This window comes from Anolis carolinensis, chromosome 5, assembly GCF_035594765.1.
Source record: "Anolis carolinensis isolate JA03-04 chromosome 5, rAnoCar3.1.pri, whole genome shotgun sequence".
Lineage (NCBI taxonomy): Eukaryota > Metazoa > Chordata > Lepidosauria > Squamata > Dactyloidae > Anolis > Anolis carolinensis.
The window spans coordinates 1,592,862-1,607,566 of NC_085845.1; the positions used below are offsets into that span (position 1 = coordinate 1,592,862).

The window sequence follows — 14,705 nt, forward strand, 5'->3', positions numbered from 1 at the left end:
GGTTGGAATGAATGAAGACAATCTCTGCTGTTTGTTTCATATACTCCAGAGTTACTAAGAGTACGCGTATCATTACTCACTTCTGCTGCGTAGCCTGAAGTTCGACAAAGTGTATTTAAAGGCTAGACCAGGGACCCTCAAACTTTTAAAGCCGAGGGCCTGTCCACAATCCTTCAGACTATGGAGGGACCGAATTATCATTTGAAAAAAAAGAAAAAAAAGATCAAATTCCTATGCACACTGCACATGGCTTATTAGTAGTGCAAAACAACAATAACAATGAAAGACCAATACAATATTTAAAAATGAAAATAATTTTAACCAACATAAACCTATCAGGATTTCAATAGGAAGTGTGGGCCTGCTTCTGGCCAATGAGATAGTCAGGTTAATTAGGATTGTTGTTGTTGTTGTTGTGTGTCTTCAAGTCATATCAGACTTTGGGTGAGCCTAAGTCCAAAATTATTTATTTATTCATATACTACATTTATTTACTACATTTATATCCCACCCTTCTCGCCATGAAGGGAACTCAGAGCAGCTGTATGTACATACAATATATTATATTATTAGCATAGTATTAGCATTATATATTACTATATTGAACTATACCACTATACTGTAATATTATATGTAATATATAACATACTAGCTGTGCCCGGCCACGCGTCGCTGTGGCGAAGTATATGGTGTTATGGGAAATAAAGTATTGAGGAATTGGTGGTAGTTAAGGTAAAGGGTAAAGGTTTTACCTTACATTAAGTCCATTATAAATGGGTTATAGAGCTGTGTGGAAGGGCCTTGAGTCTACACTGCCATATAATCCAGTGCAAATTAGATAATCTGTGGAAGAGGCCTAAGCGAGGCCTAAATCTACCTGTCCCCTGGGCTGAGCTGGTTGCTAGGAGCCCAAGTGGGCAGAGATTAGCCCTCTAAACTGGCAGTAATTGGATAAAAACAATTATTCCCTGTAATTAGGACTTTATTTTTCTTTTCTTTTTGTTGTATCAACCTAGAGGCATGGATGATGGGTTGTGTTGTCAAATTTCGAGGTTGGGGGGCCTGTAGTTTTGTTGTTTTGTGGGTCGCCGTGATGCCATCACTCATTTATATATATAGATAATTAGTATTATTATATGGTATTATTATTAGTATTATATTGTATAAAATGATAATATTATTATCAATATCATATGTATATACAATATATTATATTATATTATATTGGGGCCGGGCTGTGGCGCAGCTGGCTAGTAAACAGCTGCTATAAATCACTACTGACCGAGAGGTCATGAGTTCGAAGCCGGGGTCGGGTTAAGCCTCCGACCATAAAAAAAAAAAAAAATAGCCCCGGCTTGCTGTTGACCTAGCAGCCCCGAAAGACAGTTGCATCTGTCAAGTAGGGAAAATTTAGGGACGCTTTATGCGGGAGGCTAATTTAACTAATCTACAACACCATAAAACTGCCAGCAAAACACGAGGAAAGAATGAGGAAGAACAGCCCCAGTGGACGGTGAAGCAACAGCTCCCCCTGTGGCCGGAATCGTGAAGCTGGAAAGATGTTAAAAAAATGCCTCTGAGTCTGTCTAAAACTGAATGTTGTTTGTCTGTTGGCATTGAATGTTTGCCATATATGTGTTCATTGTAATCCGCCCTGAGTCCCCTTCGGGGTGAGAAAGAAGGGCGGAATATAAATACTATAAATAAATAAATAAAATAAATATTATTAAAACGGATATAAAAATATTATATTATAAATTAGGGCAGGGGCCAGGTAAATGACCATGGAGGGCTGCATCCGGCCCCCGGGCCTTAGTTTGGGGACTCCTGGGCTAGACAATTATCCAGCAGTAGCAACCCAGGTGTGTTTTTTGGGGTATCCCAATGAGCTCCCCTCCTTTGACTGTCTAATTTACATTTTCCCCCCTCCAGCTTTGCAGCAAAATCGTGGAGAAGAATGCCAACCCCCAATGGAACCAGAGCATTACTTTGCCAGCCATGGTGAGCGAAGGGGCTTGCCACAAGATTGGGGAGGGGGCTTCTTAATGCCATTCGGTTTGATGCCATTGAGCCCCCTTTTTGTCGCCTCCTCAGTTTCCTTCCATGTGCGAGAAGATGCGGATCCGGGTCATTGACTGGTGAGTCAGCTGCGGAGCAAGGCCAGGACTGCATCCGCACTGTAGAATTAATGCAGTTTAACACCACTTTAAACTTCCATGGAGTCCTGTGAGTTGCAGTTTCACAAGGCCTTTAGCCTGCTCTGCTAAATGGGGCTGGTGCATCACCAAACCCCAATAATACCTTTATTCCTATATCCTTCCTCCATCTCCCTTAAGGGACTCGAGGCGGCTTACATGGGGACCAAGCCCAATATGAACAAGGTTACAAATAACACAATTAAAAACACGTAACAGTAAAATATATTAAAACAGTAAAACCAATGAAATATAGAACATCATAAAACATCAAACAACCAATATGTCAGGACCCAGGCTGCAGAGCACCAATAACCATGCGCAGAGGCCAGAATCTATCTAATATCTTTATTAAAGGAATATATAAAGTCAGTAAAAACAAGTGAAGAATATAGTTCAGTAGTAGACCTTTCAGGAAAGGTCAAATATAGTCCAGGAAAACAATGTCCAATATAAGATATTAAAGTCCAAAGTTATAATCCAATAACCGAAACACACACCTTGCCAAGCAAAGCGTGGGGAAATGACAGGGTCCTTTTAGTCCAACGGAGCTTGACAACAAAGGCTGGAAGCAAACTAGATGCTTGGCAAACAAGGCTTGATACGTGGCAACAAGAGGCAAGAAGCAAGAACGAGGTCCGTGGCAAGATCCGAGGACAAGGCAGGCTTGAAACTGGAACAAGCTGACGAATTGACTCCGCAAGGATTCCTTTGCGGGCAAACACCTATATAGGATCTTGTTTTCCCGCCAAGGAACACTTTCTCTGGGGAACAAGAAACGAAACCTATACTGTGTCCAGATGCATGACTCCTTAAAGTTTCCCAAGGGAAGCAGACTTAATCAGCTAATTGTCTGGCAGCTATCCTGGCACTCCGGCGAGTCGCCTCCCGAGCGCCTCTATCTTGATTATAATTATCCCGGCGAGAAAATGGGGGAGATTTCTGCTCAAGGCTTGTTTGGCTGACTTCTGGTGGGCAAACATCTTGCAGGTGCAAGGACTCCAATTCTGGCTGAAACGGTGGGAAACCCAAGTTTTCCTCTTCATCTGCCACCATAGTACTGGGAACGGGACTACATGGCCCATGAGACATCACACAATAGCCGAGAATGGGCATGTGCAGATTTGAAACTAATAGGGCAGGACAGGGGCTTGTGCAAATGCAAAACTGGGAATAAAGTGCTGGAGATCCAACCAAAATATTAAGGCTAGGTAGACTTAATCAGTAGAGAAACCATTATTCAAAGGCACATTGGAACACCCAAGTCCTACAGTGTGGGCCGGGCTGTAGCGCAACTGGTTAATCACCAACAGCAATAGGTTGCTGCTGACCGGAAGGTGGCAAGTTTGAAGCCCAAGTGCCTGATTGCCAATAGCCTGGCTTACTGTCCACCTAAGCAGTTCAAAAATGTCAGAAGTGCAGTGCCAGGGTCAGGGTGCGTGTTGGTAGGTTTCTTCAAAACCATAGATCAACAGCTCCAAATCGGCACCCTGATGAATTGGTGAACTTCTGCCTTCACCAATTCCTCAGCAATGTCAGACTCAAAGACATCTGCAGTCTGAAGTTCAAACATTTATTCAGTATTTACAAATCATATTTACAAACGCAGCAAAAGCAATCGCTCGAAGCTGGCATTCTTCTTTTTGCCTCTCGGCAGGGCTCACGCAGCTCAACTGATAAGAAAAGCACATTCCACAGTCCAATGAGGTTTTGACCTCCAAGGCTGGAAATCATGTCTCTTAGGTCACAGCAGGCTGTGAAACACACACTTGCAAAACAGCAGAAACACTTGATTTACATTTCATATACACACAACCAAAAATCCAACAGAAAACAGCTGCATCTGTGAGTAGAAAAATTAGGGACCACTTAAGCGGACAGGTTAATTTAATTTACGACACCATAAAATTGCCAGTGATCAAAGGGCAAGGAGGAAATACTATAATCAAAAATATGGACACTTTAGCTTTGTTTTTGGTTTTTAGTTTTTCCCCCCTCTCTCCCCCTTTTTGATCCTTTTTTAATTGCAGTTTTCTTACTTTCTATACAATCAAATGTTCTCACTCTTTTGATGTTAGTTTATCTTATGAGGTAAAACTTCAATAAAAAATATATTTAAAAAAGAGGACTCGGCGTCATAGTGAATGAAGCGACAGCTCCCCCTGTGGGGAGCTGTGGGAATCGAGCATAATCTCCAGAAGCCAAAGTTGGAAAATGTTGAATTACCTCTGTCTGTATGTGTTGTATGTCTGACAACGGCATTGCATGTTTACCATGTATGTGTGCATTGTGATCCGCCCTGAGTCCCCTTCGGGGTGAGAAAAAAGAGCGAAATACAAATACTGTAAATAAATAAGTCTTCAAGTCTTTCTGGAAGGTGGACAGGGTGGAGGCTAATCTAATCCCAACACTCCAGGATTCCATATCATTGAGACACGACACTTGAAAGTGGTACCAAACTGCTTTAATTCCGCAGTGGGGATGCACCACCAAGAATGGGGATAGCAATTGAATGTGTGCCTGTGGTCATTTCAGGGACCGGGTGACTCACAACGACATCATTGGCACCAGCCATCTCTGCATGTCCAAGATCTCCGCTTCCGGAGGGGAACTGGAAGGTATGGCTTTCGTGTGTTTTAACCTTATGAATCTCATATATAGCTTTTAATCTGTCGTATGTTTTCATCTATGTATTTTAACTCGGATGTATCTTGCCCTGAAATGTGCAAATGAGAAATAACTCCGGCTGTTGGGAATTATGGGACTTGAAGGAACTTTACTGATTCCAAGAGATCAAAAACAGTATTTACAGGGGTCCCCCTGATCGCTTACAGAAGTCCACAGTCATAAATAGTCCTTTCTCAGTTCACAAATCTGCTTCAGAGAAAAATACAGTCCTGGTTTATGTAAGGCAATTTATTTCAAAATGTGTTCTGGCACAGGAGGCAATCAGACAGAAATCTAGTCTCGTGAGAGTACAAAAGAGCAAAGTTTATTTTCATCATGGCTATGAGAAAGGCAAAACAGCCGCACACACACCAAAGGTTTGTACTTGCAAATGGCTGCTGCGAAGCGTGGCGCAGGAAACAAAGAATATATATCTTGGCTTATCTAAACTTGACCAACTACTGAGGGTCTTCTTCACCTCCACACCTCTTTGGTGTCTGGCACAAAGTGTGTCTGTGATTTCACTTGTTTACTCCAAATTAGCTTCTGTCCTTGGAACTTTCTAGAGAACGGTACCAACTCAAATGTAAAGGGAGGGGACAGGTGCTTTGTTACACACACTACCCTGGCTCATACAAAGAACTTACACTGTCTTTATAAAAGCTAATATATATGCAGAGGCAAAGCTATATATGCAAAAGTTTACTATTTTCTGGCTTATGGTCTCTTCAGTTCTTCTCTCTCTTTTCTCAGCAGCAAACAGGCCTTAAAACAGCAAGGCCTCTCTGAGTACACTGCTCTCTTCACCAGCAGTACTCAGTCAGCACTGAAAACTTGTCCAAGTCGCCCTGAGTCCCCTGAGGGGTGAGAAGGGTGGGGTAGAAATTATGTAATAAATAAATGAAGGCGATTGGCTGAGCCTGTAAAGACTTGATAATTGATTTGATACTGTTTCTGTTCTGCTGCTGCAGAATCAGTTTATTTAACTGATTCTGCAGCAGCAGAACAGAAACAGTATCAAATCAATTATCAAGTCTTTGCAGGCTCAGCCAATCGGCTTCATGCACTTCATTTCCCAGTTGGCACACACAGTGCAGTGTCTTGCAAACCATGACAACCCTGACCTTCTGCTTTCTCTCCCTTCCTTTGTCCCTCAGAGGATTTCTCAGCTCCTGCAAAGCCCTTCCGAGCAACAGATAGTAGGTTCTTTCAGATAATAACTTTGTCTTTCATGCGCTTGGGTTGCCTCTCCTCACTCTCACCCATGCTCCCCTTTGCTGCATGCTCAGAATCCAGATCCGCACGAGGTTGGAGCGAAACACGGTTTCCTGTGCAAAGTGTGTGCACTGCTGGTGCTTCCCCAACTATGCTTTGCATGCCATTGGAATTGAGATCGGTGGGTGATTGGAACCTAAGGATCAATCTTAAGAGTGTGTCTACATATCGTAGAAATAACCCACCTCGACCCTGCTTTAGCTGCCACGGCTCAATGCATGGGAGTTGTAGTTTTACAAGGCCTCCCCACCAAACTGCAATGCCATAACATGGAGCCATTTCAGTTCAATCGAGGTCCAATTCATTCTGAAGCCATAGAACTCCTTCTGCCACATCCACCATCCTTTCCTGGTTTGCGTGCAGTTATGGCCTCTGCAATTCTGGAAGCAGGGAGAAAGAGCTGTGATGGATTGGGCCCAGATTGGGATTCATTGCACCAAAGAGGACGAGAAAGCGATGGTTTCCGAGGAGCCAACAACTTGAATGAAAAACTGCTGGTGACTTTCTACTGCCGTGCTTATTATGGATTGATGATGATAAATGGAAGCTTTTATGTGTACCCGCGATCCAGAATCACCCACAGAACAATAACATGCCACTCAGGTTTGCAGACGAAAAAAACAGGAACTTTACTAATTCCAAGAGATCAAAAAAGAAGTATTTACAATGGTTCCTCTGAACGCTTACAGAAGTCCACAGTCATAAACAGTCCTTTCTCAGTCCACAAATCTGCTTAATAGAAGAATACAGTCCTGGTTCTTCACCCTTTTTTCTCAGCAGCACACAGGCCTCAAAAATAGCAAGGCCTTTCTGAGTACACTGCTCTCTTCACCAGCAGTACTCAGTCAGCACTGAAAAAAAAACTTGTCCAAACTGGTTCTGCAGCAGCAGAACAGAAACAGTATCAAACCAATCCCCAGGTCTTTACAGGTTCAGCCAATCGGCTTCATGCACTTAATTTTCCAGTTAACACACACAATGCAGTGCCTTTGCAAACCATGACAGCGTCCTAACCGCCTGCATCTGTGCATGGTTTGATAACTGCACAGTGGCAGATAGGAAGGCACAGCGAATCATTGGCTGCCCTCTTTCCCCCCACTTTGGAAGAACTTTATAGGTCCCGCAGCTTTAAGAAAGCTCTGAGCATTCTTAAGGACACATCTCACCTGGCATATTGAATTATTACCACCTGGCAGACGGTACAGGGTGACAAAGACAAGGACAAGCCTACTGTGAGAGCGCTTTTATCCTAGAGCTGTGGCGAAGTTGAACCCCATGGCTTTGCATTGATGTGGCATTGGGGTCTGTGCAGTGGTGGTGGGAGTGCAGAGGCACGGGTGTGTTGTTTTTGTGAGGTGTGCTGGGGAAAGCATTTAATTTCATCATGCAATAGTGTAAGACAATGACCTTCAATGGGTCCTGGCTCAGGAGGGAAATCAGGCAGAAAACCCAGTCTCGTGAGAGATGCAAAAAGCAAAGTTTATTATCACAGCTATGATAAGGCACAACAGCTGTACACACCCTAAAGGTCTGTACCATGCAAATGGCTGCCGCAAAGCATGTTGCAGCAAAAAAGAATATATATGTTGTCAAAGGCTTTCATGGCCGGGATCACAGGGTTGTTGTATGTCTTTCGGGCTGTGTGGCCATGTTCCAGAAGTATTCTCTCCTGACGTTTCGCCCACATCTATGGCAGGCATCCTCAGAGGTTGTGAGGTATGGATAAACTAAGTAAGGAAAGGAAAGAATATATATCTGTGTAGAGTCCAGGGTGTGGCAAGAGTCCTTTGTCACTGGGAGCCAGCATTAATGTTTCAGTTAATCACCCTAATTAGCATTGGAAAGGTTTTGTCTCTTGCCTGGGGGCATCCTTTGTTTAGTCAAGCCCTCATTGTGTTGGTTCCCATCTACTGTTTTGATTTTGGAGTTTTGTAATACTGGTAGCCAGATTTTGTTCACTTTCATGGTTTCTTCCTTTCTGTTGAAGTTGTCCACATGCTTGTGGATTTCAATGGCTTCTCTGTGTAGCCTGACAAAACTCCAAAATCAAAACAGTAGATGGGAACCAAAACTCTGAGGGCTTGACTGACAAAGGATGCCCCCAGGCAAGAGACAAAACATTTCCAATGCTAATTAGGGTGATTAACTGAAACATTAATGCTGGCTCCCAGTGACAAAGGACTCTTGCCACACCCTGGACTCTACACAGATATATATTCTTCCCTTTCCTTACTTAGTTTCTCCATACCTCACAACCTCTGAGGATACTGCCATAGATGTGGGCGAAACGTCAGGAGAGAATACTTCTGGAACATGGCCACACAGCCCGAAAGACATACAACAACCCAAAGAATATATATCTTGGCTTATCTAAAATTGACTAATGGCTGAGGGTCTTCCTCGCCTTCCACACCTACGTTGGCACAAGTGATACCAGTGACCTAACTTGTTGATTTCAAGCTAACTTTTGGTCTTGGAACTTTCTGGAGAAAGGCACCAGCTCACAAGAAGGGAGGGGCATATGCAGAGGCAAAGTCACAGAGGCAAAAGTTTGCTATTTTCTGGCTTATAGTCCCTTCAGTAGTACAATGACAATAAAGTTATTCTATTTTATTCTGTTCACCACAGAAGTTTTCCCAGATCAGTTTTGTCAGGATGGTGAATTCAGCCTTGGCAAGCCTTAACAGGCCCTTAGCCAGACCCCAGTCATGCAGTTTCACTCCATTCTTGGCATGGACTTTGCCACCAATCACGACTATTTCTTCTTCTCTCCGCAGTGGACGATGGCCTGGGTTTCCTGCCCACCTTTGGCCCTTGCTACATCAACCTGTACGGCAGCCCCAGGGAGTTCACCGGATTCCCCGATCCCTTTGAGGAGCTCAACACGGGAAAGGTGATCATTGGTTGGGAAGCACTGAAGGAGAAGCGTTGCAGGAATGAAGCCGGATACTCTGTCCGGATATCAATAATATGGATTGTCGGTTCAGGTTGCCTGCTCATCACTTTGCCATAGCAGAGAAAGCAATCTCTTTGTTCATTCATTAACCCTTGGTTCTTGATGCACTCCAGGCCTGGAAACACCTTCAACCACCGCACCACACAAGAGCCCAAGGATATAAGCAAACAAACATATTAAAAGCATATAAAAATCAGGAATAAGAAAGGAAGATATACAGTCCAAAAAGGTTTAGCAACAGGTGACACCCAAACAATAATCCAAATGTCTCACAAAGTTCCAGCAACAGCCAGGAATCACAGGTAACGCATAAATCCACAATCAAGAAGGTATAACTAGTAAGACTTGAACAGGAGTACATGAACAGGAACACAGAAAACTTCCAGGATATATTAAATCCAAAATCAGAGCTTGATTTGAACCAGGAACAAGAGAACTCAGGCTTAGCTTCTCACTCTAACACAGTGTTGCCTGAACTGATCTTAAGGTAAACGACTTGTTGTTTAATAGACACCCATGAAATCATTCTGTTTTTGTGAATTTCTTTCCCAACTTTCCATTATAATCTCTCTGAATGACGCAATCTATTTTTGGCTCTGATTTGTAACCAGGAACAAGAGAACTCAGGCCTAGCTTTTCACTCTAACGCAGTGTTGCCTGAACTGATCTTAAGATAAATGACTTGTTTAATAGACACCCATGAAATCATTCTGTTTTTTGTGAATTTCTTTCCCAACTTTCCCACACAATCTCTCTGAATGACGCAATCTATTTTTGGCTCTGATTTGTAACCAGGAACAAGAGAACTCAGGCTTAGATTCTCACTCTAAAGCAGTGTTGCCTGAACTGATCTTAAGATAAATAACTTGTTGTTTAATAGACACCCATGAAATCATTCTGTTTTTTGTGAATTTCTTTCCCAACTTTATAATCTCTCTGAATGATGCAATCTATTTTTGGCTCTTTGTAGCTTCAGGTGGGTTCCCATGGGAACTCTCCTTATCACTCAGCTCTTCACTCGATTCCTTATCTGTTGTTGCTACTTGTGACTCCCCTGAATGCCCTTGAGGCATTCCGAGCCTGTTTTCTCACAGAGAGAACCATCATTCCCCAGACTTGAGAGCCCATCACTTTGTGCCACAAGAAAGTTCACAATCCTCTCTAAATCATCAATTAAACCATCTACAACAGCTCTTTCCCCTAAAAAATACATGCAGTTCCCCATATCCACAGATTCTGTATCCACAGATCCCACCATCCATCAAGAAGGTATAACTAGTAAGACTTGAACAGGAGTATTTATTTATTATTATTTATTTACAGCATTTATATTCCGCCCTTCTCACCCCGAAGGGGACTCAAGGCGGATCACATTACACATATAAGCAAACATTCAATGCCTTTTAACATAGGACAAAGACAAACAAACATAGGCTCCGAGCGGGCCTCGAACTCATGACCTCCTGGTCAGAGTGATTCATTGCAGTGATTCATTGCAGCTGCTCTCCAGCCTGCGCCACAGCCCAAGCCCGAGTACGTGAACAGGAATACAGAAAACTTCCAGGATATATTAAATCCAAAATCAGAGCTTGATTTGAACCAGGAACAAGAGAACTCAGGCTTAGCTTCTCACTCTAACACAGTGTTGCCTGAACTGATCTTAAGGTAAACGACTTGTTGTTTAATAGACACCCATGAAATCATTCTGTTTCTTGTGAATTTCTTTCCCAACTTTCCCACACAATCTCTCTGAATGACGCAATCTATTTTTGGCTCTGATTTGTAACCAGGAACAAGAGAACTCAGGCTTAGATTCTCACTCTAACGCAGTGTTGCCTGAACTGATCTTAAGATAAATAACTTGTTGTTTAATAGACACCCATGAAATCATTCTGTTTTTTGTGAATTTCTTTCCCAACTTTATAATCTCTCTGAATGATGCAATCTATTTTTGGCTCTTTGTAGCTTCAGGTGGGTTCCCATGGGAACTCTCCTTATCACTCAGCTCTTCACTCGATTCCTTATCTGTTGTTGCTACTTGTGACTCCCCTGAATGCCCTTGAGGCATTCCGAGCCTGTTTTCTCACAGAGAGAACCATCATTCCCCAGACTTGAGAGCCCATCACTTTGTGCCACAAGAAAGTTCACAATCCTCTCTAAATCATCAATTAAACCATCTACAACAGCTCTTTCCCCTAAAAAATACATGCAGTTTCCCATATCCACAGATTCTGTATCCACAGATCCCACCATCCATGGTTTGGAAAATACTGTGTTAGATTCCAAAAAGTAAACCCTGATTTTGCCATTTTATGGAAGGGTTGTCATTTGACTACATTGTTGTATATTATGGGACCTGAGCATTCATCCATAGGTTTTGGGATCCATGGGGGCTGTGCAACCAAAGCCCAGGGCGCTGTCTTAATTTGTAATGCCTTTTTCATTTAAAAAATCTTGACAATCAATTCCAGGTTAAATAGAAGTGATGCCACTTCCACCTTCACTAAAGCAGCTGAGGGGGAAGAGGAAGGGGCCTGGGGCTGTTAGGAATGGTGGGAGTTGGAGTCCAAAACACCTGGAGGGAGGGCCCAAGTTGGCCCATGCCTATGCTAGAACCATCTAATCCATCTCCCTATTGTCATGCAAGAATCCACACTGAAAAAGCCTCTGAAAGGTCTTCCACTGAAGAATTGACTTCATCCAGGTGGACCTCTTGCTACTCCCACTTGGGTGCATCTGCAATGAATTGAGGTCAACATGATTTGAACTGCCATGACCCCAAGCTATGGAGACCTGGAAGATGTAGTTTTTGTAAGGTCTTTAGCCTTCTCTGCCAAAGAGTCCCAGTTCCTCGAACGACAGCTCCCAGGACCCCATAGCGTGGAGCCAGAGCAGTTCAAATTGTGTTAAACTGCACTCATCCTACAGTGTAGTTGCACTCATTGTATGCCCGGGGCCGCCAACCTGATCTTAGGGCTACACCTTGGGCCAACAAATTGAAATTGAATCCAGACAAGACAGAGGTCCTCCTGGTCAGTCGGAAGGCCGAACAGGGTATAGGGTGACAGCCTGTGATTGATGGGGTCACACTCCCCCTGAAGGCGCAGGTGCGCAGTCTGGGGGTGATCCTGGACTCATCGTTGAGCCTGGAGCCCCAGGGGAGCCTTCGCACAGTTAAAACTTGTGCGCCAGCTGCGACCGTACCTTGGGAAGCCGGACTTGGCCACGGTGGTCCACGCTCTCGTTACATCCTGTTTAGACTACTGCAACGCACTCTACGTGGGGCTGCCTTTGAAGACTGTTCGGAAGCTTCAACTAGTCCAACGGGAGGGAGGCAGCCAGGTTAATAACTGGGGCAGCGTTCAGGGAGCGCACTACTCCTCTGTTACACCAGCTCCACTGGCTGCCCATTAGCTACCGAGCACAATTCAGGGTGCTGGCTTTAGCCTATAAAGCTCTAAACGGTTCCGGCCCAGCTTCTCTGTCCGAACGTTTCTCCCGCTATGACCCACCTCGAAGCTTAAGATCATCAGGTGAGGCCCTGCTCACGGTCCTGTCAACCTCACAGGTGCGTCTGGCGGGGACGAGAGACGGGGCCTTTTCAGTGGTGGCTCCCCGCCTATGGAAGGCCCTCCCCATTGAAGTCAGGCAGGCTCCCTCCCTCCTATCCTTCCGTAGGAAGGTAAAAACTTGGTTGTGGGGCCAGGCTTTTGAATAAGAATCAGCAGCATTAATTACTATTATGTATACTGGAACTCAGTTGACAGACCAAGTCTTTTAAACTTGAGCACGCCTATCTGTATTTTATAATGCGTTTTATGAATGTTTTATGTAAGTTAATTTTTTTAAAACTGATTTATAGTGCATTGTACAGTTTTTATATGTGTGTTTTATTGTAAGCCGCCCTGAGTCCCCTGTTGGGTGAGAAGGGCGGGATATAAATATTGTCATAAATAAATAAATAAATCATTCCAGAGAGAGAGAGAGAGAGATAGAGAGAGACACTTTGCTTGCTTCACCTCCAACAGAGTCTCTGAAGATGTCTTTAGCCACAGATGCAGGTGAAACGTCAAGGGAGAATGCTTCCGGAACATGGCCATACAGCCCAGAAAACTCACAGCAACCCAAGGCTAAAGACCTTGCAAAACCACAACTCCTAGGACCCACAGCATGGAGCCATAGCAATGAAGGTGGTGCCAAACAGTATAGGTAGACGTACCCAACGTGAGGAGTCACCACTCTTGAGAAATCCTTCTGGATGAAGCTAACTCTTCCTGGAGGCTGAGGGACCCTCTCAGCCTCGTTTCTAATGTCATTGTTTCCTCCTTGTCAGGGGGAAGGTGTTGCTTATCGTGGCCGATTGCTGGTGGAGCTGGAGACCAAGCTGGTGGACCACGTCGAGCAGAAGCTGGAGGCCCTTCCTGCGGACGACATCCTGAGGGTTGAGGTCGGAAATGCTCCACTTAATCGGGAATCTCTTTAGGAAGAGATGGATCTCTTTTGCTGTAATGGTTTCCAGAGGTTTGACTCTCCCTAAAATCATTAAAGAGTCTCAAAGGGTATAGAATCCTAGAATCCTAGAGTTGGAAGAGACCTCATGGGCCTTCCAGTCCAACCCCCTGCCAAGAAGAAGGAAATTGCCTTCAAAGAACGTCTAACAGATGGCCATCCAGCCTCTGCTTAAAAGCCTCCAAAGAAGGAGCCTCCACCGCACTCCAGGGCAGAGAGTTCCACTGCTGAACTGATCTCTCTCACAGTGAGGAAGTTCTTCCTGATGTTCAGGTGGAATCTCCTTGCTTTCCTGTAGTTTGAAGCCATTGTTCCATTGCATCCTAGTCTCCAGGGCAGCAGAAAGCAAGCTTGCTCCCTATGACTTCCCCTCATATATTCATACACGACTATCATGTCTCCTCTCAGCCTTCTCTTCTGCAGGCTAAACATGCCCAACTCTTTCAGCCGCTCCTCATAGGGCTTGTTCTCCAGACCCTTGATCCTTTTAATGGCCCTCATCTGGGCCCATTCCAGCGTCGATTCACCATCTCCCCTCACTTGTGGTGCCCAGAACGGGACACCGTGTGATTCCAGGTGTGGTCTGACCAAGGCAGAATCGAGAAGTTGCATGACTTACTTCCCTGGATCTAGGCACTTGCCTTCTCTTGATGCAGGCCAAAATCCCATTGGCTTTTTAAGCATCACATTCCTGGCTCATGTTTAACTTGTAGTCCATGAGAACTGTAACACACTGTATCTGCAGGAGTGGTACCCACGGTTTCATTGACTTGTATCTGAAATATATATATATATATATATATATATATATATATATATATTCTCTTTAGGTGTTTCCTAGGTCTTCCAGCACAATTCTGTTGTATGTGTTGTGAATGGATGAGCCGTTAAGCTATAATCACCGTCTTTATGGGGTAAATTCCCATTAAAATAGCAGAGTAAAAATTGCAGCGGTGAGACTTATGCGCAGTGTGAGTTTCGGAAGGCCTTTTTGTCTTCAGGAAAGCAAAGGGATGCAAAGTTAACTTTAAAGGTTTAAAAGCATTTATTGAGGTAAAAAGAAATCCATTGATGGATAGAAAAGGTTTGGACCTAACTATCTA

The 14,705-nt window shown here is 44.0% G+C and overlaps 1 protein-coding gene across 8 annotated transcripts in view; it reads left to right on the forward strand.

Moving 5' to 3' along the window:
* Positions 1 to 14,705, forward strand: part of dysf (dysferlin) — a 312,999-nt gene that overhangs the window by 100,645 nt on the left and 197,649 nt on the right. For 4 of the 8 annotated variants that reach the window (XM_062983273.1, XM_062983267.1, XM_062983269.1 and 1 more), the window contains exons 14-19: positions 1,933 to 2,001; positions 2,095 to 2,138; positions 4,731 to 4,813; positions 6,020 to 6,061; positions 8,915 to 9,030; positions 13,427 to 13,540. In XM_062983273.1, coding sequence (XP_062839343.1) covers positions 1,933 to 2,001; positions 2,095 to 2,138; positions 4,731 to 4,813; positions 6,020 to 6,061; positions 8,915 to 9,030; positions 13,427 to 13,540 — 468 coding nt within the window. The remainder of the gene's footprint in view (positions 1 to 1,932; positions 2,002 to 2,094; positions 2,139 to 4,730; positions 4,814 to 6,019; positions 6,062 to 8,914; positions 9,031 to 13,426; positions 13,541 to 14,705) is intronic. The other 4 variants (XM_062983274.1, XM_062983275.1, XM_062983268.1 and 1 more) reach the window with 1 other exon arrangement.